Raw genomic sequence first — 27,606 nt, 5'->3', positions numbered from 1 at the left:
TCAGCTCTGGCACTGCAGGAGGTCCTGGTACATCTCAATGAGGTGAGCGGCCTCTCTCTGCCCAGAAAGCACAGCACCGTGGGTCGTGGAATAATACTTCCTGTGGGTAGCCTCCCCGGAAAACATCACCTGCATCGGCTGGAGAGGATGAGAACAGCAGAAAAGCTCAGCAGCGCTTACTAGAAAGCAGACGGGAGGCTAAAAGGAGACAAAACTTTCTGTGCTCTCCCACATCCCCATGAGCCAACACCAGTGTTCGTAGAGTGCTGGTTCTCGAAATCCCAATGTGGGGCACCACGGGGACAGACACAGCGCGTGTCTGCCAGGGTTAAGCTCGTCCTCGTTGCTACAGCCGCACGGAGCTGTTTGCAGGGCTGAGGCACTATCACAGAGCCAGACAGTACCTCCAATAATCTCAAACAAACCTGCACGTGTCACTGAGCACCTTACGTCGACTCCTCTCTTTGCTCCCCTAAATTATATTTTAGACTTCAAGGCAATCAGGATTTATTTTTCTGGACAGGAATTTCAGAGGAAAAATAGTCCTGTCTCAAAATCCACAGGGTAAGATACAGTGTCTTATCTCTTACATCAATAGCTAGGTGCTTGCTAAAATTGCTGCCAACTCAGTTCTGAGGCAGGAATTTCGGGTACCTCTCTTCTCCTGAAACTACAGAGAAAGATTCCTAAAGCTCCTGCTATCTTTTTTTAATAGATTTTCATGGTGAACGAAATTACATGGTGGGGTCAGGCTCCAGGTGGAGGAAAAGGACTGGACAGGAAGTGGCAGATTCATCAGCCACTGTCTTTGGATTTGGACCCATCACCCTGAATGATGGGGTGAGTTTGGCTTAGTATGTTGCTGCTCATCAGCTGAGTTAACTATCTCCAGGCATGCTCTTGCTCTCCTTGTGATATTCAGACAGCAAAGGCAGTGTCTGAGGAGCAAATTCATTGTCCCCTGCCAATGCATGAGTCCCCCAGCCAAGGAGAGGGCCTCCCTCACCCTCTGCTGCCAACACAGAAAGATTTCCTAATACGCATCTCTGACACATCCCGACCTCGCCATTAGCAAGGTTTAACGCTACATATTCAGACTATGCTTTAAAACAGAGTAACAGGTGCTTTCCTAGGGAATTCTGAACTGGCCAGTAAGGCTAATGGTCTTTAAAAACAGAGATAAGAATCCTAAAAACCACATGGATGCCCAGCTCTTCATAATTTCCAGGAGAGACATGGGAATCCCAGAGGTGTAGGGATTCCAAGCATTAAAGAGGTAAAATCTGACATACACCATTTGTCCTGAGGGGTATGTCTAAAAAACTAGAAAACATACTCCTGGACGCCCAACCAGAGATTGTCTCTTTCAACCTCCCCCAGAAAACCCACCACCCAGCATCACATTAGTCTTCTTGCCACAGAACCAATCTGGGCCATACTTACAGCAGTTTTGGAGCTTTCAGCATAAGGCAGTGGTTTAGCGAGTTTCTCTACATCAGCCCCACTAGACCCAACTTGGGTGTAAGAGTAGGATCCACGGAAATTCGGATTGCTGCCCCAGGAGGAGCGCAGGATCCGGCGAGGTTTTGGAATGTTTGGATTCCCTGGGTGGAAAGCAGGAGAAGACAAAAGGTAAGACCACGTCCAAGAGAAAACATGGCAATGCCTGTGCAAGGCGTGGAGTGGCACGTATTCAGCCTGATTTATTGAAAATACATCCCAGCAGAGCCTGCAAGCTACAGGGAAGAGACCCTAAACCGGATCTCTTTCCTGTTACTGAGTTCTAAGTATCTATATAAAGAAATAGCATCCCTTTTAATCTCAGCTGCAGCCTTCCATTTTGGGAAAGATCATTAAAACGTTTCTGTTCCTAAAAGACTGGGGAGCTTCAGGGCACCCTGGATACAGTCTGGTTGAAAATACAAAGCATCTCCTGGTGTCATTTGCCATGGGGAGCCTGGTGGTGATCAAGCATATGATTGATCTCACCTAATTTTAGGTATTTAATTGGGTGCCCAGTCTAAATTGGATGTTTAAGTAGTCACGTGAGAGAGGTGTGCCTCCAAAAAGGAACAGAGGCAAGGATATTAGAAGGCAAATTCTCATTACGTGGGGGCATAGGAAAACCTCTCAGAAAGTTCTCAAAACCAGCATTACTCACTCCAACTGCTACCCAGTTGCCCCCAAATTAACCTAAAATCCAACGGACCCATTTTAGGGATGCACATAGCATAGAAAGAAGGCTTTTGAGGCTGGAAGTATAATTTCTAGATTGCTGTAGGATTTCCACTGCTAAGACGACGTAGAACCTACAGGTGAAGGGCACTTGAGTGCACCAATGATAGGGCCATCATCAGCCACTGTCCCCATCCCGACGAGTACAGGAGCACATAGGGCCCAGGACTGCAGCCAAGGCAGCCCACCAGATGATGGCACAAGCCTCAGGTAGAACGGAAACACAAAGGGTCATACTTTGGTGACCCTCTTGCTAGGCTGGTTTGAGACCACCTCAGTGTCATTGACTGAGATTTTGTTGGTGTCCCGCGATTGTATCTGGCTTGGCAGGAGAATGGGGAGATGGGACATGGAGAATTACAATGAAGAGGAATTCTCTCTGCAGGAGTGCTGAAACCCACCCTTAAGGCAACCTCACATATCCAGGCAAGGTTCAGCTACTTGGGTTTAGTCTGGGAGACCATCAGCACAAGATGCAAGAACAATTGAGACATGTTTGCACCTTGCACAGCTCCTGTGCCCGCTTCAGACGCTGACTCTAACACTTCACCACGCTTTGCCCGCTATGAAAACGATCCAAATTCCCCCACTTCAGTCATCAGGGCTGAGAGAGGGAAACACCCAACTGTAAAGATTAGTTAGGCACTACGTTATTTCATTCTACTAAACAAGTATTCAGTCGTGCTTTTAATTCCTTAAAATCACAAGCAAGTTACTTCCCTGGTTCTGCTATCACTTTTAGGAGTATTGTGTGTCAACCAGAACTACGAAATACAAGGCTGAAGCAGAGCAAAGGCACCTGGAAGGCTTGCCAGAGTGCACTGCGAACACGTCCTAACCACTAACCCCAAGATCAAAATATGGCACAGACTAGTAAATAAATACACCCTGCAAACAAAATACATCCAACAACTGAATGTTGTTTCAGGAGTAACAACTTAGCATAACAAAGCCTCTTAAAATATGCTCCTCCAAGAATCTTCAAAGCAGGAATGCCTGGGATGGAAGTGAAAAGCCCAAGGGAGTCTGAGAACAGGGAGCTCTCAGATGCGTCAAGGAAATAAGTTATCACATTTTATTTTTAAGGTCTGTGGGAAAGCCCAGGAGAACACACCATGAAAGCTGTTAGACAACACAGCACCAGACAGGGCCAAAGCAGTCATCCATCACATTGCATTACACAAAAACAACCACACAACGTATTTTCAAATGAAAGGAGTCTCTGCAGCGGGATGGTGGCGCCTCTTCTGTACCTGGTGCATGTCCTCGTGTTCCACTGTCAAGATACCAGGAAGATTTTCAATACAGGAGTCAACAAGTAAGATGTAGATAAAAAGATGATTAACATTAGAATCATAGAATCATAGAATGGTTAGGGCTGGAAGGGACCTTAAAGATCATCTAGTTCCAACCCCCCTGCCATGGGCAGGGAAACCCTCCACTACACCAGGCTGCCCAAAGCCTCGTCCAACCTGGCCTTGAACACTTCCAGGGATGGGGCATCCACAACTTCTCTGGGCAACCTGTTCCAGTGCCTCACCACCCTCAGAGTGAAAAATTTCTTTCTTATATCTAACCTAAATCTCCCCTCTTTCAGTTTAAATCCATTGCCCTTTGTCCTATCACTACACACCCTTGTAAAAAGTCCCTCTCCAGCTTTCCTGTAGGCCCCCTTTAGGTACTGGAAAGCTGCTATAAGATCACCCCGGAGCCTTCTCTTCTCCAGGCTGAACAGCCCCAACTCTCTCAGCCTGTCTTCATAGCAGAGGTGCTCCAGCCCTCGGATCATCTTCGTGGCCCTCCTCTGGACTTGTTCCAGTAGCTCTATGTCCTTCTTGTGTTGGGGACTCCAGAGCTGGAGCCCCCAACACAAGGAACACTCAGTGTTACAGGCAACGAGATGAGGGACTGTCAGCCTGCAGGTAAGGCCACAGATCTGCCAAAAGACTGAAACTTGTTAACAAAAGAGCTTGTGGAGTCAACAGCCCAATCAACAATTGTATAAATCCAGCAATATTTCATAGAGCAATTGTTCAGAGCTTTGTGTCTCTCTAGTGTTTCCCAGGGATGACCTTGGACTGTGTACACCAGCAGGTGAACAGCAGCCTTCCCATCGGGGAGCTATTCTTCACGTAGCAGCTTCATCACAAGAAAAACTGCAGCACAGCAACATGAAGCACGTGGCCGTGGGCAGACGGCAGAGCTTCATGTAGAGATGCCCGAGCCAGCTGCCAGCGTGGAGCAGTGCTAAGGCTGGGTACATTAAATTGCAGCTGTGTGGCTCCCAGAACGGAAGCCAGTCTCTTCCCCCAGCACCACGCCGTGTGTATCGTGCAGGTGTACCAGCTCTCATGAGCTCTTTAAAGGTTCTCCAGCACCTCAGACCACGTGAGCATGATCCAAGGGTCCACTATGCAACTGTCGTGCCCCTGCATTTATGCCATTTTTTATGTGAGGAGTTGTTTCTAAGAGAAAAAACAGGAGACCTTCCTTTCTGCTGCATACAGAGAGGAGGAGCTTGGCTGAAGGTCACACCTGAACATGTAACACAAGCTCTGGTCCTGAACTGTTGTTTGCAAGACAGAAACTACAAAGACCAAGGAGGAGGTCACACTTGTGACCGGGAGGGCCACACTTGTTCAAGGAACATATTTAATTGGACTTTCTCAATCTGCTTTTAAATAGATTGATAAACATGTGCCTTTGCTTACAGATAAAAGTAACAATTAATACAGATGTAGAAACTTTTGAGTTTCCGCTGCCTGAAGAGAGATTAAATGGCTAAAAAAGGACTTTAGCCTTCACTAAAACAGGAGGGCACATATCTTTATGCCACAGATTCCCACTTCTGAAGCTATGGAAGATAAACTCCATGTGCCTCCAACAATCCCATCTTTATTCAGCTACTGAGAGGTGTGGCTACACAGATTTATTGGTTATGTGGCTGATTAGGAGAACACAGGATTATCATAAAATCAACTCACAGATCTAAATTAAGACACCCAAATTTAGTTGTCAGCCCGAGAGCAGGGTATCTAAGATCTCATCAAGGCCAACAGAGATCTGTGGTACTACCTACACATTAGTGTCTACAGCCACCGGAGAGACATTAGGGTATCCCAGGCATCCACAGGTGCTGGCAGATATGACCCAGACCCTAAAAGAGAACCATTCCCCTCTAGAGGAATAGGTGGAGGACAGGGAGGACAACTTAGGGTATCTCCAGCCTCAGCTTGACAAATCAATGAGTCCTTCAGAAGGAAGCAGGCCTGCAATTACTGCCTTCTGGCTTCTAACACTCGGAGCTTAGCCAACAAAGAAACCAGAGCAAGACTTCTAATTGTTCGGAGGCATCCCATTTAATCAGATTTAGAGGACACTGCTTTTCAGCCATCCAATTGTGAAAAGCGGTAATTGTCAATGGTTCTTAGGTTAGAACAATCCGCAGAGCTTTTCACAGCAAAGCCAGATAATCCGCAATACTAACCTGCATGGGAAATTTAAGGTCACAGAGGCAGATCATCTCCTTTCAGAGAGAAATCCTCAGTGTGAAATAACACAGACTAAAAGAATGGATTTAAGACTGGTCTAACACCCTCTGAAGGCAAAGCAAAGGCCTCCATGAGCAACACACTGGGAAAACTCAGCTGAAGATGGGAACCCACCTGGCTAATGCATTAGGTTTTTAATAAAAGAATAAGAAGTAAGAATATGGGGGATTTTATACCCTGAACATGAAAGCTACAAAAGGCAAAGTGAACATTAAAAAGCTCATGCTGCCTACTTTCATTACTGAATACAAGGCTCTCTCTATATTCAGTAGAGAAAAGCTTCTTCAGAAGATGTCACAGAGCACCAAGTGAGGTGAGGAAGACCTGAACTGCCTTACGGAAGAGCCTTTCTTCCCACTGAGCCTAGGAACCTAGGAAGACTAGTTTCCTAACTCAGTTAGCTGACTTCCATGCAGTTGGGTGGTGGGAAAAGCTTTAAAAGCCGGGTTTGGTGGTGCTGACTGGACCAGAGGAGACCAGTCGTTTTCAGAAATGACTACAGTTAGATCACAGACAGAAGGCTGCTTTGTCCTCTCCCAACCACCCTTCAGCTGGTCTGAGCCACTCTCACACTCCCAATGAAACAGATGATTGGAGAAGACAGTAGGTGCATGGAGAGCTGAGCACGCTTGTGTTATTTCAGCCTGCCTGTCACCTGGCCCAGATTAGCCTTGAGACACTGCTGCTTCGGCAAACCTGTGAGGGAAAACAAGGGAGCAAGGGTAAAAGGATAAACCCAGCTACCTTGGCGAGGCCATCCTCAAACAGCTGTGCAAAGATTTTCTACAAACTAGTAAGTTTTGGGGGCAGAAAGCGGAATAGGTCACGTTGCTTAATGTGCACTCCAAGGATAAGTTTTCTTCTCGCAGTTTCGAGCAGCTGAGAGGTGATGTCTCAGCTCATGCACAAAATGCTTATTGCAGGGCAAGGCCCTGGTAAATTCAGTCTGAAACTCTCCAGGGCTAGATGACTCAGGATTAGCAGAAGGCTGAGATAGAGCTCACACTGCTGAAGAGTCTGATGGACAGTGACCAGGTGCAGTATCAGCTGGAACAGCAACTGCAGCACATACCGACGACCCAGTGTCAACATATTTCCATCCTGGGAGGAAGAGAGGAACATCCAACACGTGCAAACAATAACAGCAGTGAAGGAGACCAAGAAGGAAGAGGGACAGTATACTTCCATCTGTGAAACTAAGAAAGACCTAAAGAGCCAAATTCCCACTGATGAATCGACATGTTTTAGAAAAAAGAGGTCTTAAGCAAGAAAAGCTGCAACAAACAAAGTTGTTTACATGCTCTGGGAGACGTCAGCACTGGAACAACTTGGCCTTAAAGAGAAGAGCCTCCTGCTACACCTGCGTAGGGCAGCAGTTGGCCTGCTGAGCTCAGGCGGAAAGGCGGCATGTATGTGCTGACATTGCAAGGTAACGTAGAGGTATCCCACACCGCTGAAAACAAACAGCTCAGGAGGCAGAGGCTGCCCAGAGTCAAGCATCCACTGGTTCATCCTAGTCCTCTGCAGGCTGCAGAGGAGCCACAGGCTCATCATCCAACATAAATGCAACATCAAACAGGCTGAAACAAGGATTTGGTTTGGTCTCTGCATCAGGGTTTCTGAACCCAGTGTCTACCCTACGATTTCTGAGGAGAGCAGTAAAATGTGAAACCTCTTTTGGCAGTAGCCAGTTAGGCAGGTAGTCCTCAGCTTCCAGGACTCTTTCTCTAGATCTCCATGCTGTTGGTAGCAAATAGTCTGTAAGCACAGGGGAAAGCTACACTTGTGAAGGCAAATTTCTTTTTGCCTTTGTTAAGTTAACTGGAGGTCCACGGACAAGAGGTAAGGCTGGAAACCCTCTTGGGTGTTGAGATTTGGCTAACGTGATCTAACAGACAGATATAAATAGCTTAATCACGGGATCCATCTCTGTAATAGCATAAAATACATCTAATCTTCCAGTACCTCAAGGGGGCCTACAAGAAAGATGGGGAGAGGCTGTTCAGGAGGGCCTGTTGTGATAGGACAAGGGGTAATGGTTTTAAAATAGAGGGAGGTAGATTCAGATTGGATATTAGGAAAAAATTTTTTACCGTGAGAGTTGTAGAACACTGGAACAGGTTGCCCAGAGAGGTGGTGGATGCTCCATCCCTGGAGACGTTCAAGGCCAGGTTGGACAAGGCCGGACAAGGCCCTGAGCAACCTGATCTAGTTGGAGGTGTCCCTGTTCCTTGCAGGGGGCTTGGACTAGATGACCTTTGAAGGTCCCTTCCAGCCCTAACCATTCTATGATTCTACGATTCTAATCTTGGAGGATGCTGCTCTTGTAATTGCTTGTAATTATGTATAAATCCAAAATCCTTATTTCAAGACTGCCAACGAGTCAATCACTATTTCTTTCAGCGCTTACGCTTGCACTTGTACAGTCTTCCATCAGAAGATCTCAAAGAACTGTGTAGACACAAAAAGCCCTTTCCTTGGGAAGGTGTGCAAGATCTAGAGAAGTGATTGCAGACAAACTGCAATCAAGTATTCAACTATTGAATGTTCTTAATTACTACTTTTAGTGATTTCATCTTGGATTTCCTCAGCATAACACACATTAGATCTGTCTTGCTCCAATCACTGTCTTTAATGTGATGTGTGCTCAGTAAACATGAAATCTGTGAAGTCCAGGAAGGTTTCAGTGAGGTACCCAGAAAATGGGAACTCTCAAGATCAATGAATTCTTCAAAATTTGGGCCTGGGAAAATCAGGGATGTGATTCAGCCACCACATCTCAGCTGATATAAACAAGTCCAACTGCCCTGGCTCTAAAAGAGCTGCTTTCCACAGCTGACATCAGTCCTCAGGAGCCCCAAACCTGACAGTTCCAGCTGCTAAGGAGTTATTTGTGATTAAATAAAGCAGAGGATGTGGAATCCTCAAGCATTTCTGCCCACCACTTCCCGAGCTGCTTATCAGCTCCTCCCTATAAATAGCTTTCAGGCACACCCAGGCAGGAGGTATGCTGGAAGCCCACACACAGCCCATTCAAAGGGACATAAAACACCTAAGAACTAAAAATTACTTTAGTGTATTTCCTTCCTAGTGGTTATGCAACACCCCAGCCCCACTCGCCCTCTCTTCTCCACTCACCAAAGGAACCAGAGCATGGCTGACCTGTAAATTTACGTAGCATTTCGGTGCAGGTTTCTGCCACAGTTTCATCATCGCACTTCTCCATAATCAAAGCCTCTTCTCCACAGATCCAGCCACTCAGGACATGGCCGTACCTCTCTGGTGGGTAGAGTACGTCGAAACTGCAGATCTTCTTGTACCACAGGTCCTCGGGATAAGTCAAGCTCTCACTCTCTGCCTCATCTTCCCAGACAAATTGGATGCTGTTGCATTCAGAGCTCCAGAAAGGCTCTTCAAATTCCAGGAAAATCTTGTCGGTCGTATTGATTCCTAGTTTCTCAATAGCCATCACCTTCTCCTCGGGCAAGCGGGGATGAAACAGGCTCTCGTGGCGTTTCTTCAAGACTCCCAGGGACACAGTCACAATGACGTGGTCAGCTGGGATGAACTCACAGTCTTCGCACTCTACGAAGACATCGGAGCCCTTGTCCTCCTCAGGGAGGTCACTGTTGTGGTCAGCCACCCTCTCAATCTCCTTGCTGACTGACTGGTTCCAGTGGATGCACTTGACCGGCTTGCGGAGCTGAATGACAGACTCGGGAATGGAGCGGGCCAAAATCTCCACGATTTTAATGAAACCGCAAGGAATGATGTGGTGAGCTCCAGGGATTTCGGTCCATTCCCCAAATTCACTGAGCGAGACTTCATCCATGCTGTGGGAGCTGCTCTCACAACTCTCTACCTAAGGAAAAGCAACACAAAAGCAACGTCGCCACAAAGCAACTCATTTTGCCACAGCACAACATTGCAAGGGCAGAGAGGAGCTGCACAAGCTGAGAGTCCTGCATCCCACTCTTAAATTGTATTATTTTTGCTAGTAAAGAAGTGTTTGGCCATAGAATCTGACAAAAATCAATCCTTAGCCTTCCTTCCAACCTGAGAAAACATTTTGTCATGGTAACAAGCTGCATCAGCTTTGGTTCCATCGGCCAGGGTTGCATCAGCCAGAGTTCAGAGATGGTGTCTCTGCTTCTGTATGATTCTTCATTACAGCTCTGACTGTTTTCTATCATTTAAAACCCGCTGCACTGGCCAGGGACTGGCTGCTTGGGGCTCCTACAACAGAAGTTGGAGCTATGTTAATCAGATGCTCTTTCCAATGTTAATAAATGTTCCCATGAGAAGCCGTGAAAAACTTTTGGCAGCTATTTCTGCTGTCTGCAGCTTTCAACATGCTGTCAAACAGTCAGCAACCAGCAAGCTAACAATCTGCAGGAGGTGAGAGGACCCAACACAGAAGGAATTGAAACAGACAGAAACGGGAAATGCCAGGATGTGAGACACTTGCTTTTGATTCACTTGATGTGATTATCAGAGCTTTAGATTCGGAACCTGTTGGTAAGTGTTCGCAAGGGTATTAGGCATAGCTGTAGCTTCCAAGGATCCCTGGAACAAAGGCAGGATGTTTGGCCTGTCTCGTGATGAGTTTCTAATGATAATACTGACGCATGGGACACAGTGATCTTAAAATCTTCAAATCACCAGAGTCACAAAGATTTGCACGCTGTAATTATTTAAGCATTTTAGGCAAAGGGAACTTTACAATTCCATGCCTCACCCTTTGGTCAATTTTCCACCTTTTCCACACTTTAATGACTACGTTTGGAAGTCTGGCAAGAGCCAGACCCTCTCCCTCTGGAGTATCCTGGTGCAGGACAGCAATCTCTGCGCTGGGCTAAGACATCATGCAAACAAGCCAAAGACGCACTAAGTAGTTCACAGGCTGTTCCTGCGACTGCATTGACACAGAGCTGGTTACCCATTCCTGGGAATTGCCCAAGGACTCTGGTGAAGACTGAGCAGGCACAACAGCTGGGTCAGGTCACCAGCAGTTAGGTCTCTAAGAAGACCTATCACCTGAGTCTGCCGTGGTTGCACTCCATCTGATGGCCAAGCAAGCACTCTCCAACACCCACCGGGGTGAGTTCTGCTGGCACATAGCACAGACCCTGATCCCTGGCTCACACAACAGGCTGCTCATCCTGCCTGGATGCTCCAACAGGATGCTCCACATTATAAAGTTAACAAACGGTGATGGGTATTTGATTCTTTCAGCCATGAAGGAAAAATGCCAGGGAGAAAAACAGGCAACTACTTTGCCTGGGACACCAGTTAATCCCCACTCTCTCAGTAACCACTCTGATCTGATAGTCTTAAGTATCAGAAGCTTGTTGTTCTCAGGTATTTACACATGAGAAGGGATTTGCAAGACTTGCAGAAAAGTCTCTGGCTGTGGCAACCTGTAGCAACCACAGAAATAACCACCAGGAAAAACAGAGCTGTATCAAATGACTAACATTGTCTGCATGGGTGATGTTACATGGATAACACAATAAATAACTAGACTTTATGTGGCACTTGTGGAAATGCTCTGTCATACAAGCTTTTGGGTTAGGACAATGAGATATCAGAACAGTGCTCAGGACGCCTGGGTTCAAATCTCAGCTTCATCACAGATCTCCTGTGAGACTCTTCAGGTCTTTATTTTGTTTTCACCTGTGAATACCATACACTTACCCACACCACAGAGTGCTGCTTGCCTCCCCTGCCTCAATTCATAAGCCTTTAAGTCATTATAATTGAAAAAGGAATGACTGTTACACTTGTGGAGTGCTTGATGCAGCATTAAGTCCTCATCCCACAGAGATATCATTTAGGCCAAGGCATGAAGAAGATAAAAAGAACTAGGGAAGCTGTAAGGAAAGATGATTAGGACATGGGTTTATACAATCTGCCTTTGAATTTATTGCTTTACCTTCAAAACGCTTTCCAGGGATTTCTTCAGCAAATTACTAGTATCAAAGTGACATTTCTTCTCATCTCCGAGATGTGGACAGAGGCAGAAGTGAGTAAAAGACACTCAGGTGGGACCATGGGGTCCCAGGTGTAAGGCATAAGACAAGACATAACTAAAAGAAGCTAATAATAGAGTCGCTTCAGGTGGCAAGAAAACATTAAATCACACCAGAAAAATTAATAGGGCCTAAGAAATCCCCTTCTAAGTAGAAAGCTGAAAGTTTAAAGTAAAGGTAAAAAAAAACAAGAGGAAAGGCATGACTTCTTGCAGCCCACTGTCTTCAGATATGCCTCACAAGGAAAAGTTGTCAATATGAACACAAACTGTCCCAGCTGCAAGAGACCACTGAAAGCAACTCCCCAGTGATGGCCAAGGCTTAGCCAGGTCTCTGAGGTTCAAGATTTGTCTGCCTTTAGTTAAAGCAAACAATGACATGCACACACACCTTAAGGTACTGCTGGATCATGGCTAGTTTCAGCCTCTTGACGGCCTCTGTGTCATCCGGATCGGCCTTGACACGTTTGCGCACTACGTCCCGTGTAAAGACGCCCACACTGTTCTGGCTCTCAGCATTGACTGGTTTACCTCGTTGGAAGAACTCCTGAGTCAGGTTATAGACCTGCCAGAGACAAGGCAGAAAGACGGACAACGTGATTCACAGCAGAATCCAAGCCCTGAGCAGGATGCCTCTTCCTCCATCCAAAACCAGCACATTCAGGCCACTTTCCCTTGTCAACTATAGGGATCAGCTTTGGGAGTTTATTGTGCACTCTGCTCCAATGCCATGTCAAGTTTGTTAGAAAGCAGAAAGCAACAGTTCCCTCCAGGCAAAGATAACCACCCTTACTCACCTGCAACAGTCTAGTTACTATTAAGTCATTATGTTACAATTAACTTACTATTAAGTTATTTTTTAATTCAAGTATGTCTGTTCTATGACTTGCAGAAGACCCAGTGAGGCAGTCCAGGCATTTTCAGTAGCTAAAGGCTTTTATAAACCAGTTGTTGAGATGCTCTAGCTGGATCAGGAAGCCAGGCAAGCACAGACTGCAGAGCATCTCTACAGAGCAGGCTTAGGTTTGTTATGTTTAACTTCTGGCTCTGCTGAGCACTGTCACAGCCTGACCAAGCTCCAGTCTCCATCCAAAGTCTACTGGGAGCAAACTCAAGCAGCAGGACCCACGTGCTTCCTCGCATCTGGCAATAAAGCACCAGTCCTTCTCCCACCTTGGTGTCTCAAGTGCGATCCCAGGTGCAGGCTCTGTACCTAAAGCCTTTGTCAGGTTGCAGGGCTCAGATCTTTGACTGCTCTAACCTGGAACCAGCCCTTTTACCCTCTCCATTATTCTAATTATTTAGCAGCTGTGCCCAGGAATCCACCAGGGTGGAGGAATTCAGTTTCATATTTAGTTTTCTGTTGTCTCCTGAAAAATAGGAAGCAACCAACACAGGCTTAGCAAAGGAATTTTGTATGCACACACGTTGTACTTGTTGAGCACAAGAACCATGAAAAACAATGACATAGTAGCCCCCCCACCAGGAGCCAGCCTGAGACAGACCCACAAGAAAAATCCCCTTCTAAGAAACCATTCCTCTTTAAAGAAGATCTTCCTGATATTTTTTTAACCCCAGTTTTCCACCGTTTAAGTAGTCTAAGCTACTTAAATGCAAGAAAACAACCATCCACCTTGGCCATCTGCTTGTGGCTGTCTGCAGTCATCAGTACTTCTGTCTGTAATGTGGCCAGAAGAGCCTGCAGTTGAATCATGGCCCTTCATTTCCATGGAAAAACTCCGAGGAATCTTTTAACACAGGAAAGCTTTTAAAAGATGCCTCACAGAAGTGCAACTTATCCCCTTAATGGCTTGTTTGTCCAAAATGAGTCACCTTCTCATTTATATCATGCCACAGAGGTGCACAGTACTCTTACAAGCAGAGAGGCAAGATCCCTGCTTGGTGAGTTTTTCCTGTCAAAGATGGTTTGATTACAAGTTATGATCTCTCCTTCTTTGGAGACAGATTATTCAGACATACTGAGGAGTTCAACTCAAAAGTAAATGCCTGGTAAGAAGCTGGCAGAACTGCAGCAGCCTCTCCTTCAAAAGCTCCTATGGCTTCTCACTCTCTGCTGATACAGCTAATTCATCATGTTTTGGTTTCTTCCCATCCTGACGCTCCTCAGGAGCTTAATTTTCTCTTGGGTTTTAGGAGTAAGGTGAAGGACGGAAATAGAGGGATGATGAGGAAGAGGAGGTAATGAGGGAAAACACATGGCAGTGGTAAAAGCAAGAGAGTGCAGGTCTGTGAGTGAATGGAGGAAGGAGAATAGATAAGGACAAGTAAGAGATGAGGAGGAAACTGAAGAAAAAACAAGTGAAAGAATGAAAATAGGGGAAAATAAAGAACAAAAACAGAGAAGGAATCACAAGAAAAATGAGGGGAACTGCTGAATACAGAAGAGAATTGTAGGCACTGATTGGGACACAGCCTTTCAAGATTTCCAGTCAGAAGGGTGGAGACCAATGCCTTATACGGCATGAAGGCTTCCAGCAAAGGAAAGGAAATAGTGTCCTCTCTATCCCTCAATGCCAAAAGCCCTTTGGCAGTTTCAACATCCCACAGTTCTCAGGCCCGCTGATTTCTGAGGCCCAAACCACTTCCAGCAAGTACGAGCTGCACAGACCTTGCGTCAGCGTAATGCAGCTCAGCTTTCATAAGCCGATTGCACACTATAAGCAGATAACGCGTTCACAAGACAAGCAAAGCTGTGTTAAAACCCAGCCACCATGTGGCCAAAAGGATAAGTGAGCCATGGGTATGTTTTTATTAACCATTGTATTCTTCATTGCCCAACAGCGTAAAGAGCAGAAATGCACAGCGCTCTGTGCTGTAAACATCAAGTAAAGTTTTTTCCTATGTATGTCATCCCATTAATGAGTCAGCAGGTAAGTATAATCACCATCAGGATTTATTATTTTTTATCAGAATCCTGTTATTTCCTTCCTTTTCTCTTCTTGGGGGTGCTGAACCATTTGATGAAGAACAGCAGAAGCCAAAACTGCTGTAGGCAAGAAGCACAAGGGGAAACAACAGCAAGTCATAGAATCATAGAATGGTTTGGGTTGGAAGGGACCTCAAAGATCATCTAGTTCCAACCCCCCTGCCATGGGCAGGGGCACCCTCCACTACACCAGGTTGCCCAAAGCCTCATCCAACCTGGCCTTGAACACTTCCAGGGATGGGGCATCTACAACTTCTCTGGGCAACCTGTGCCAGTGCCTCACCATCCTCAGAGTGAAAAATTTCTTCCTTATATCTAACCTAAATCTGCCCTCTTTCAATTTAAAGCCATTGCCCCTTGTCCTATCATTACATGCCCTTGGAAAAAATCCCTCTCCAGCTTTCTTGTAGGCCCCCTTTAAGTACTGGAAAGCTGCAATAAGATCAGCCCAGAGTCTTCTCTTCTCCAGGATGAACAGCCCCAACTCTCTCAGCCTGTCTTCATAGCAGAGGTGCTCCAGCCCTCGGATCATCTTTGTGGCCTCCTCTGGACCCGCTCCAGCAGCTCTATGTCCTTCTTGTGTTGGGGACTCCAGAGCTGAACGCAGTATTCCAGGTGGGGTCTCAGGAGAGCAGAGTACATCATCATAATAAAAAGATGCTCAAATTGTATTCTTTAGTGTGCACATGTGGCAAATAAATCCTATATAAGAAACTATGGAAACGTTTCACTACAAGTTCCATTTAAGGTAGTTTCTAATGAAGCAGGAGCAGAATTGTACTGTCTAGAGTTGGAGTTACTTCAGCTTTGCTTCCTTAGGTGGGAAACTGCTCATAATAACAGAAAGAATCATTGTGTCAATGGGTCCAGCTCTGAAGTCATGCCGAATAGGCGTTTGTGAGATCTGAAAACACATTCTCCTTCGATCATTTAATCATGATGCGATGACACAAGGGTTCCTGAGAGAGTTCAAGTGGGCTTTAATTCAAAGATTCTGGTGAAAGGTAGCATCAAGAACCACCTGAAAAACTCTGTTGATTTTCTAGTTAACCCTACCAAATATCCGTGCATCCAAACTGAGACCACTGTGCCCATCAGCAAGGAGAGCCACACGATATGCGGTCCCTTTTATATTATCACAGACCTGATACAAGCAGGAGAATTAAAAAAGAGAGAGACCACATCAACTCCCAGCTCCTACCACTGGCAAACTCACATCCCAGCACAATGACGGAATCATTTATCACTCTAAAGCTGCTCTGGGTTTGGACAGAATAACTGGCCTTAGAAGCCCATCTGCAAGAACCATCAGCAGAAGCAAAAGATGCAGAACATCTCAAGCGACTATTCATTCTAAGCAGACTTCCATTCCTAATTCTGAGGGTTTATATACAATCTTGCAGTGAAACAGGGCTGAACATCAGAAATTCAAAGGAGTTAATCAAATGGGCACAATCCTAAAATGGCTTCACTTCAGCTTACATCATCTGTCTTCTTTCTGACCAGCTTTGGGGCATCCCACACCAAGGCGTCTGCAGAGAACGTGGGCTCCACCAGGGATGTCCTCTCTGTTACCTACAGGCTTCCACCTACACGTGTTTACTACATACGTGCTCCTCCACCACAGGAAGAGGCAGTCTCTTAGGAAGAACAAATCTAAATAAAGAAGTTTCTCTGTACTGAAGGCGGTCAGGAAAGCACATCCCAATCCATGCTCCTTCCTGCCAGTGCCGGTGACGATCCATAGCATTGTCTTTTTCCTCACTTGGCTTAAAAACAGCAGTGACTTAATCCTCGGTCAGTAAAAGAACCCAACAGAGATAGGTCCATGCTGTTACCAGGCCAGACATCTGCCAGTGCAATAGAGGGGCAGGGAGGGAACGGTGACTCTCGGTGGCCCTTTGGTCCTGCTTTCTACGATAAGAAAAGGCAAGGCACGGCACTGGAGCTTGATTGGGGATGGCACGAAGCCCAGCACAGGGTGGGGGTGAGAAGGGTAGAAAACTTTGTCATTCATTGGCTGCGTCTCTCCCCCAGAAGCTGTGCAGCACACAGGAGACAGCTGACAGATAACAAGGCCATTAATTAGCTGATTGTTAAAGGGAGGGTTCCTGGCAAGCAGGTCTTTAGGGACCACATCCTTACTGAAAAGCCTAAGTAAAAATAGACACTTTTTCTAAATCAGGCCTGCCGATGGACTGATAAATTCTTGGGCAGGCAAGGCAGTGTGATTTTTCACCTGCATTTAACATGTTAAGCTCATCATCTCCCTCCCACCCTTCACAAATACCTGGCAGCTGGCCTTAAATATTTCTTCGGAGAGGGGAAACGAGGACTTAGCAGGGATAGAAGAGCAACTCTGAGAGGGGTTGTCCCTATTCACATTTTCCCAGCAGTTACATGCGTACACAGACACTGAAGCTGCAGACATTACCCTCAAAGGTTGCACTCCTATCACATTTCTTTGAGGGTCATACAGATGTGGTATAAGCATGCAGAGGACAAAATCCTCCCCCAGACCCAGGATTCCCCCAATTATCCCAGCAGGAGTGGAGAGAAAGGTGAAAAGATTATGAATATGTGGCATGAACATCACACCCTGGGAAACCTTCCAGTGCTGGTGCCTCCTTCCTTTGAGGGACTGACCAAATGGACTGATGATGACCTGAGCAGTGCCAGCCCCGCAGAGTACAAGGTCTAAGAAGGACAGTCTTAGAACAAGAGTGGCTGGAGAGCTGTCCTGCCCACAGCAGGTTCCATGCCCTTTCTCATGGCACATCACTTGGCAATGCATGGTTGGAAATTCAGGTAGCTGCTCTGCACAACCGGAGACCTTCCTTACAGGCACTGCTCAGCATTCAGTGCTCTCACAGAGGAGGATTTGGGTCACTTCGGTCACAAGCTCGTCATAGATCTTGACTGACTTTAGTGCAGTGTAACAACCTCTCAGTTAAGAGAGCCTCTCATAGAGACCTTTCTGCTACAGAAGTGAAGAGCTGAGCAGCCTTACTGCTGGCTTTCTCACAACCAAATAAAGCCTTCTGTGAGGTTTCCCCACAGCTATTAAAAATTCAGGCTACTGCAAACAAAAAGCAGCAAAACTTGTATTGAAGTAGAAGACGCCAGCCAAAAAAAGATTGGATAAGTGCCCGGAAAAAGTGTAACAACTTTCCAAATGAACTAGCGAGGCAAAGCTCTGGAGGTACCGGGGTGTACCTTTGCCTTTCACACCAGGAAAATTCAGCACCCAGCGGAAAGGCTTCACCTTGCGAGGCTCCAGCTTCAGGGACTCCACACACCCAAGTGAAACACTCGAGGGAGACCCTCCGCGCTTTGCATCCACTAGAATCTGGTGTCCAGATGACAAGGTGACTGGAGCTAGAGGGATGCAGATGGAGGAGCAGATCTGGAGACATATGCTCCAGCCCGAGCACACGGCAGCAGCTGCAGCAAGAGGAGGGCAGCGTGTGAGCGCGTGGGAAGCGAGCCAGCTGCGCGGGGAGGGCAGGCGTTTGAAACGGCGACAAATTTAGCCCCGTTCATTCAGGACTACATTTTCCACTGTTATTGCCAGTGCTCCATCCCTCATTAGGCTTTGCATCCATGTGATTGCTGGTTGTTTTGGGTTTGTTTTATTTTTTTGCTTTTCAAGTCAGGACAGTACGTGTCACAGCCTTTGCTCTCTCAGCCTCTTCTAAAGAGAGAGACGCAGTCTGAGGGATGAGAGGACATGATGGTGCCATTGCTAACAGCAGACTGCCCAAAACTCTGAGAAGGGTTTGGGAGCTCCTGCAAGGCATAGGAGGAGCCTGACCTCAGGATATGGTGATCTGTAAAATGGCTTTTTATCCCAGACAACTTCAAGATGTTTTAACAAAATGTCTTAAAAAAAAATAGAATAGAGATGCAGAACTGAAGACCAAATTCCTACCGTTCCTCCTCAGCACCCATTTCATAACCAGTTAAAGCAAGAGAGTACTGGCCAGACAGGATAAAAAAAAAAAACAACACACAGATGGAATGGACTGTAGTGAAAATGCAAAAAATTGCTTGGGGAGCAGGGGACTCAACCAAACACAAGACAGAAATGCACCAGGCAGACTCAGCATGTGTAAACAGAAAGTTTCTCTGCACTTTATGCCAGAGGAAAAGGTCCCTGAACCCACAGGCCTGCTGCACATGCTCCTGACTTTCCTCTCATTGGGGCGCTTGTATTTCATACAGTCTTTTTTAACTGGCGATTTTCAGGAGATCACATAGCTCACCTCAGTTCCCACTTTTCCTTCGCAGCGCAGGGGAAGAACCCACAGACAGCTGTCTTAAATCACTAAAGATCGTCCAATCTGACACCCCAAAGAGGCTGGGACAAGAAGCTCAACAAAACCATGAGCTGCCCCAACAAGAAATTCCAGCACTCTTTGAAGGAAGACAGAGACAGCACCTCCCCAGCAACAGCAGTTAAGAGGTTGGCTGATGTCCTCTTCTTGGCATAAGCTGTCCCTTACATATTTTTTATCACAGAGAGTAGCTGTAGATGTTTTTACAATCCATAAATGTGAAAGCCTTTTCTGTCTCCTAGCGATAAAGATATCCTGTGGCAACGATAAGCTAATTACGTGTTGCGTAAAGAAGATTAACTTTTAATGTGTTGTTCTCTCCTGTCACTGCCTGCCTCCTTTCTCTTGCTGTAAAGAAAGGGCAGATTTTCCAACGAATCCTTTCTAAAACACCTGCACCTTGTTATAGCCTTTATCCTATTGGCTGTATCTCAAAGCTAAGTAGCTCTCATCTTTGTATTATCTTCTCATTTCAGAGCCTGCCCGCCTCTGACACCCTCCCTTTGCTGGAGATGTTCCTACCATGTTTGAGACAGGATGATCACCAAGCATTGCATGCAGTTTGGCAGTGTTCCATTTACATAAATAATGCCGCTCGCTGCAGTATTTTCACTTACTCCCTCTTTCTTTTCTAGTCTTAGTTGCTGTTAATCTTGCTCCACACACATCTTACCTGTCTTTTTTTTTTTCTGACTGCCCAGAATAATGGTTCCGTTTTCAATCCAGTAATACGGAAAAAGTTGTTCAGATGAATTATCTCCACTTGCATTTGTCCAAGAAGAATTCCCTCCCTGCCACAGGTTGCTAAATTCCTTCCATAATGAGGTTTCTTTGAAATTCCTACTACCCCTCTCTAAAACTGAAATGATTCTGTGCCATCCCATCACAGAATCCCATTCAGAGCCCCAGGACAGTGTCAAAAGTCTTCCCAAACAAAAAAATCCCCATTTCTGCTCCCATTCAATTCTTGATAATCTTTACAGGGTACAGTGACTTTTCTCTTGGTGGCCTTCTAAGTGCTCATGGACATATTTTTAAACAGAAAGTATGCAAGAGTAACCTGAATCTAGCGTGTGTTTAGCTAAGCATCAAATACTGGTGAAATTCACTGTCAGATGAAAATCTGAAGATTTTAGGCATGGCTACAGCCTGCTGAAAATAATAATGTTTTGCTCCATTTCATATAATCCACTGAGAGATCACATTACCTGAAGGACTAGACGTTCTGCACTGACCCCTCCTAAATGTACTTCATAAGTGACATTAAAAAAACATGGGGAATAATTATAATTAAGTTTGGCAAACCTCCTCCTTTCACTTCACTCTATCTAAGGCCAAATCTTCCTAGTGAAAGCAGATGGAACTAATACCAATCTTCATATGTGTTCAACACACAAATCCGAAAGACTCCATTTTCCCTCTGAAATAAACACTAGGACGACAGCAGCAGTGCCAAGTCACATGAAAGTAAATCTGACTTTTTTTGTCTGAATCTAACATTGGTTTATTGCTTTTTTAGCAGAGGTTAATCTTTCCACTAAACATGTATTTTCATTTTCATCTTGCAAGCTTCTATATAGTATTTTTAGGTTCTGCATCTATATTTGGTTGGGTTTTTTTTCTATCTGGCTCTTCTGTCACATACTGAGGCCCCCATCTACACTGAACTGAAGAGGATGTCACTGAACATTGAGTAAAAGAAGTTAAAATAACCTTAAGTTCATGCTGGTCCGAGTCTACCAGAAAAGATGTTCCTTTCCTTCTGATGCAAGAAAACTTGCAATTCCTATGATACTGCTCTGACTTTGGCACACTACACAGCACACTATGGTATTTATAACATCAATAAAATATCACAGGGCTACAATATTTAGCTGGTCGTTGCTAAGGTTTTACATTCTACTTTGTTTAGCAATTTGATCCCTCCTTTACCCTTTTAATTAAATAGCAACTTTCTAGAGCAAATAACTGGATCTCCCCAGCAATAGTTGCTGGAAGCGATTAAATTGATGACGAATGTGGAAAGATTGTTCTTCCTAATGACAGTGAGTTAATCCCACACCAGGGACAAATGGAGTACAGTTACACAGAGGAGAGCAAAATAAGTGTTGATTTTTGGCAAAGAAATTAAAGACATTACTGGTTTTCCACCTTTGTCCAGCACCTGGAACGCTGTAACTCTCAAGAGGTTCCAGTGTTTCAGGCAAATCTACAACCTGACAAAGCCACTGAATACCAACCTCGTTGTATAAATCACTGAATTCTTCAACCACATCTTTCGGGATCCTTTGCCCATTGTTGGTAAGATGATAAGCCACCCCATTCTTGGAGTAAAGACTGATCCGCCCAACACTTCTCTCATCATCGGTAGTCTCTTCAAGTAAACCATTATCTTCTGCTAGATGATAGACTGGGTTTCCATGCGAACCATGAATCCACGTAGCTCCCAGTTCAAAAGTGGCGTGCCCTGAAGGAGAGTAAACCAAGCAGACCAGTTACAGAAGCCCATTTTTCTGAAAGCTTGTCACACACAACCCTAAATAAAACATACATGTGCAAAAACAGAACAATTGCTCAAGGACACCACATGTTTGAACATCACTTAAGCAAGCTTTCTCTGTTAGACAAGGGCAATGCCAGTGTTCTTCAAACCAGTCCCTCAGGATACAAGCTTAGATAGTGATAGAAGGATGCCAATAACGATACATCACAGTCACACATCTGATACTTAAGGTAAAATTCAGAATCTCCTAGGTTCCCAGCTCTTATCATGGTTGTTGCTAGCTGCTCTATCCTTGTTATTTGGCCTTTCTAAATAATCTCTTCTAAACCTGCACTTTAGAACATGATCAGAAAGCAGAGAATGTACTGCTCGCACTGCGGCACAAGCCATGTACTAGTGAAGGGGGCGTGGGAAGGAAAAGAGCTGTAAGAAGCCACACTGTGCTATGGCACAAAGGACATATAAGGATACTTACATAAACATTAAAGTCGTAGGGAAAGAATAGAGTACCTAAAGGCTTCAAATATCCACTGTATTCGAGAGGAGGGGATGGATACCCAGACATGGGAAGAAAAGCATCTACAGCAGGGAGATACAGGAAAAAATTGGATATACTGAACTTTGTCCTGTGATTGAAAATGCACGTTATTTACAAATATACTTCAGATTAACTGCAATAGCATTCCTTAAATGAGAAAATAGGTTATATTTCATCATCTATGTCTTTGAAAATTTAAATCAGGTTCTTCAAAAAGATGCGCTGTCAGGTTAAACATCAAACGCATTTAGTCTTCATCACCTATTCTCTCTGCCTGCAAAACACAGAGTTTGGTCAGCCCTGCTCTCTTCCTTCCTTATGATTAACAGGGTTTGCACCAGGACTCTGTCTGCCCCTAAGCCAGCTCTGCCACGACTGGGCTGATAGCACAGGGAGATCTTCAGCAGCTGAAAGGAGGTGCTAAAAATAAGCTTGGGTCATGTCCTCCACCCATATTTTCACAGATCCTCAGAAGTCCAAAGCTAGCCGCTTTGAAGTCTGACAAAACTGCGTTCTCTCGGCATCCCAGCCAACACCACGCCGTGCAGCTCGCCCTGCAGAGGTCTGCGAACGCCTGATTAAGTGGGTTCGTTAATAGGATTCTGCTTGATGAAGGAAGGATCGTGCGCTTACCAATCATCATATACTGTTTAACATGTAAATGTATGCTCAGACAGAAAGACACTGCGGTGCTGTGCTACGGCGCAGTCGAGTTGAACAGGTGAAAGCTCCAAGAAACGCTGCTGTCCAGCTGAGACACTGCCTCCAAGGGAAGCTCCACGTATCTTGTTTTTCAAGCAGCCAGCCACCTCGTTATTAAGGAGCACGCTGATCGCCCTTCAAAATATGCGTTACAGGGCTCGAGAGCACAAGATTTCTACGTGTACCTAAAACAAGGCATGTGCTTCAGAGCGTGCAGCACCAAGTCACAAACGCGTGAACATTTAGGGCGCCGCAAACTCCGATACATTCCCAGCGCACCCGGCCTCGCGGAAATGACTGCTGTACATTGGCAGCCAAAGGTACAAAGCTCATAAATATTGCATGTGGCAGTCACCTTGTTAATGCAATCCTCCTGCGAGTCATCACATGCCAGATCAGCAGCAGGAATACTGCCTGCTGCTTTATGTCAGGAGCTTGCTCTCTGCTACGCTAACAATCCTCCTGCATATAGCTCTTATTTATGGGGCACCTGATCTTTGAAAGAAAAAAAAAAAAAATATGCCAGTGGGTAACAATGATGATGTGTTCCAAGTTCTCCTGGTTTTCAGTAGCTATGTGGAATATAATCAGATACCAGCAAATTAAAAAGAGTCATTCTTGCCTGTAATACTTAGAAACTCACTATCATGACTACCAAGCAGATAAGCCAGTTGTTACCTAGTGTAAGTTACATGATAAATTATTTAAAAGTGTAAAATTAAATAACATCTTTTTTAAAAGAGACAGTTAATTTACTTTCAGGGCCTTAAAAGACTTCAGTTTCAATATTAATCTACTTCAAATGAATCATCCGATACAACAAAAAATAGAAATAAAAAATCATACAACGAAAAATAGAAAAAAAGTCTGCTTCCTATTCTGTGAACAGAACTACTGAGACACAAGCAGCAGTCAAAACAAGCCTATGCACAGCCATATACCATACCAGCAATTTTCCAAAGGAACGCACAGATTGCGTATCAAGCCTTCTGAATGCACAGGGGAACTTTCACATTTCCCTTCACAGCCCTGACTATTTCTTGGGCATCCTGTCGAGAAATACCTGCAGCGCATACGGATGTTATAGATCATGTACGACAAACAAGCCACAAACACACAAACCCTTTGCCTCACCAGTGCTAGAAACGATGAACCAAACCTCTGAAAATCCAAACCCTGTGCTGAGCAGCGACATACTCTATGCAGCTGAGGGAAAATACTGTCCCCTGCAAGACACAGCACAGCTCAGTGAGAGTGGCAATATTAGGATATAACCCAGAGAAGATGCCACCATAGCTCTGTTGAAGATTTAAATCGGCTCTTTAGTCAAGTGTGCTGGCAGGGGAGTGCCCAGAGAAGTTTAACATTTAAATGTCATTTAGACAAGCAGATCAAAGTGGTTGCATGTTGAAGATCTGGAAGAACCACTTCTGTAACAGTTTTTTTTTGCAAGCTTTAGCCAGTTCTGTGAAATGAGCAGGTCTTGCATGCCCCAGGTCCCATCTTGCTGCTCCAAGCAGTACAGAAGAAAAAGCCCAGGACCATGCTGCCCTTTTGCCCTCGTACAAAGGAATAAGGAGGTTCTGAATACATGCCGCTTCTTAAGATTTCACCACCCAAAAGAGCTCCAGAATTGTTGGGCTAAAGGGCATGTGAATCTGCAAAGCACACAAGGGGCCAGAACATGCACCCACCTTGGGAAAGAACCGCAGTCGGCACACGTAATTTTGATAACTTGCTGAAGACAAGAAAAGACAGACAGTTTATAGTTTTACAAAAAATTATTAAAAGATCAAGACTAAAACTTTAGATTCCAGTCCTCTGCTCTGCAAATAACAATTACAGCTACAAACTGCAGGATCTCCACCAGACTGAAAAGCCTGCTCTTGTCTCTTGTTAGTTAAGAAGCGGTAACAAACAGGAGGTAGATTCCCAGCAAAGGTAAAGAGATGAGTAACCGGTAAACGTGTCAAAAGGTGAGAGAATTGGTCTCCATACTAGTAACACAAAACTATTTCACAGGTGCACTGACAAAATTATATATTGCTCCCTAAAGATTTCAGGTCTTTAACACTTCCCTCCTCTCACAGACACGATCCAGGATATTTGTAACACAACGTATTGTGAGTAAAGGACACGCTTCCCGTTCTAATCTCTATGCCAAGTCTCAGCAGAATGTAAATTGCCCTATTCAAACCCTGGAGATTAGATTTGTCTGACTGCCTTTTCATTCATTTCCCTTCTGAAAGTTCATAGGACACTGCTGTTTATTTACTGCGGTGAGTTTATCCAGTAAAATATAGTAAGTGATGTAAGCACCTGACAAATAAATAAAAAGGAGGGCAGCGAGAGGCCAGAGTTGTTAAATAGAGAGAGTGGGATCAGAAACAGAATCAGTTAATTGAAATCAGGAAGCCAATTGAGCAAAAGTGAGGAGCTCTTTGCCTCCTGTGGAGAAGAGATAGGGCGATGCCCTTCTAGGTGCCAGGGAAAGATTCATCGACTGCTGTGCTGCAAAGGGTAACGTTTGTTCCAGTAGGTTTTCTTGCATTTAGAGATTTTACAAGCCCTTCCAATTGACCCAGGATTAAAACATCCAGTGTCTGCACCTTTATTACACACTGAGAAAGGAAGCTCAGAGGTAGGAAAGCTGCAAATCGGGATGAAAGGATACATTGAAGAGGTTTTTCCAGCAGCCCTGATTCACAGTGGGCAGTGCCCTCCACAGTAAATTAGTTATATGGGAAATGAATGGGGCTATTTGTGAAACAGAAGAGCGTGGAGCTTGCCCCTTTGCAAGTGATGTAAGTCACTGAGAAACAGCCCTTCACTAGCCAGGAGATTTACTGACTGCCCCTAGTCAAGAGTCAAACTCGAAAACGGTGGTGGAAACTGTCTTGATACAGTTATTTAATCACAGAACGCTTCTCACAGCTCACAGAGAGCTCTTCCCATAGGAGTGAAAACGATCACTGATGTCTTTATTCTAGAGAAACATGGTTTTGGAGCAGCCCTCCCTCGAAAGAGATGCACAAGATAGCTCAGGTTCAGTCACCCACCCTGAAAGGAGCCCAAGGATTTCTGTTCCTGACCACACCACACCTCAAACAACCTTCTGCACGTGCACGTTGCCGGAAAAAGTACATTTCCAAGGTCAAATCGACCTAATCGCCAACACGAAGCCTTGCCAGCAGGACACAGCACGCCCAACGCGTTGCTCCCAAAACGCCGCTCTTACCGAGTTTCACGCTCTGCACGCGGCCTCCGATGCGGTCAGTCGCCTCAAGGATAGTTACATCCGTGAAACCGCTTTCCAGGAGCGCCTTGGCCGCTGACAGCCCTGCAAGCCCAGCACCGATAACCACTATTCGAGGCTGTCGTTTTCTCCGTAGGCCACTACTAAGAGGATCATCCGTGCTGTCTGCAGATATTTCACAACTTTGCATGCCGTCCAAGCTCTCTTTCTAAGGAACCTATGGAAAAAGAAAACAAGTGTGTTCAGCAAAATTGGCTCAAGCGTCTCCTCTGCAGTTAAAAATCCTAAGGATGTTCGTTAAAAAATAAAATAAAATAAAAACAGTCCAGCAGGCAAGAAAGAAAACTTGTCAACTAGACTCAGCCGTCAAAATGAGATGTACAGGAAAGATAACTGAGGTCAAATTCAGATGCAACAACTTTCTGGCCTGGAGCACCAGTACTGGAAACTCCAGAAATCTCCACCCTCTTGCATCATGTAGACTATTTCCAGAGAAAGGATTTTCAAACTCTCATCTCTTTATATAACCTCCAAAAGTGGCAATTTTGTGGTAAGGACTTTAGAAAAAAAAAAAAAAAAAGAAAAGAAAAAGAAAACCACACGCCCAATGCCGACAAGCTCCACAACACAGTGATGAAGCTTCACTTTGCCTCTGTGGCAACCACAAAACATAAGCTTCAGATCATATAACTACGGGACTAGGTAAAGAGGATTTAGCTCAAAGCATGGAGATCAGATATCAAACCAATCATTACAGAAACGGTACAGACGGAAAAATGTTTTAACTGATGAAAGCCAACAAGGGCCAGTTCAAAAATTCACAGCCACATGATGCAGCCACTGGAGCCAACACTGTCCTGCCACATCAGGATCAGCCTCAGTCTTTGATGAAGAGAGGTTCTAACCCATAGCAGTCCTGACTAGTCCAATTCTTCCTCCACTTACTCAATGCATCCACTGCTCCTTCAAGCAGTATCCTCTTTTTCTTCGCAAACTCCTAGAAGCCATCTTTTTAACTGTATATACCCTTAGTTCTCGGGTCCCATCACCTTATTTTAGTACACGGCCTGAGTCCATGGTTAAGGTTCAACTTTAATCAGGGATCACCAATGTAGGACGTCTTTATATACCAATGTCAATGTCTTGTCATCTGGTTCTGAGCAGGTGGACACCTGTCCTGAAGAGCATGAAGGAACAGAGTACAGAGACACATGCTCCACCAGGCCCAAGAAGACATCAGTCCTGACTTGCAAAGGATAAACACACAGCCAGGATTCATCGGTCCCTTGAATCAGCTGGTGCCCAATGATTTGGATAAAGCACACACATGATTCCTAGCCTTACCGTCCTCCCTACCCAACGCTTACGGACTGCGGAGAAATCCAAGGAGTCAGTATGCTGCCTCTACCTGTTGCCAAGCTGCTGGATACACCTTCTGAGTTTTTCTCCAATTTGCCCAACACTTGGCCACTGTCAAAGACTCTTGTTTCTCTCTTGCATTGCCAG

At 45.2% G+C, this 27,606-nt stretch overlaps 1 protein-coding gene across 5 annotated transcripts; it reads right to left on the bottom strand.

The window, feature by feature from the left end:
- Positions 1 to 26,290, bottom strand: SMOX (spermine oxidase). Of its 5 annotated transcripts, none has more exons than XM_086612106.1 (7): positions 26,083 to 26,290; positions 21,342 to 21,568; positions 12,209 to 12,382; positions 9,414 to 9,648; positions 8,949 to 9,311; positions 1,420 to 1,604; positions 1 to 165 (listed from the first exon to the last, which is right to left on the bottom strand). In XM_086612106.1, exons 1-7 carry the CDS (start codon positions 26,288 to 26,290, stop codon positions 1 to 3), a joined length of 1,557 nt encoding a protein of 518 aa, XP_086468232.1. The 5 variants fall into 5 exon arrangements, with proteins under 5 accessions (XP_086468232.1, XP_086468233.1, XP_086468231.1 ...); XM_086612107.1 differs by having other exon boundaries at positions 1 to 138; positions 1,444 to 1,604; XM_086612105.1 differs by having other exon boundaries at positions 8,949 to 9,648.
- Positions 26,291 to 27,606: the final 1,316 nt, after the last annotated feature.

Source organism: Tauraco erythrolophus, chromosome 5, assembly GCF_009769465.1.
Source record: "Tauraco erythrolophus isolate bTauEry1 chromosome 5, bTauEry1.pri, whole genome shotgun sequence".
Taxonomy (NCBI): domain Eukaryota; kingdom Metazoa; phylum Chordata; class Aves; order Musophagiformes; family Musophagidae; genus Tauraco; species Tauraco erythrolophus.
This window is presented reverse-complemented; position numbering and strand designations above follow the sequence as displayed.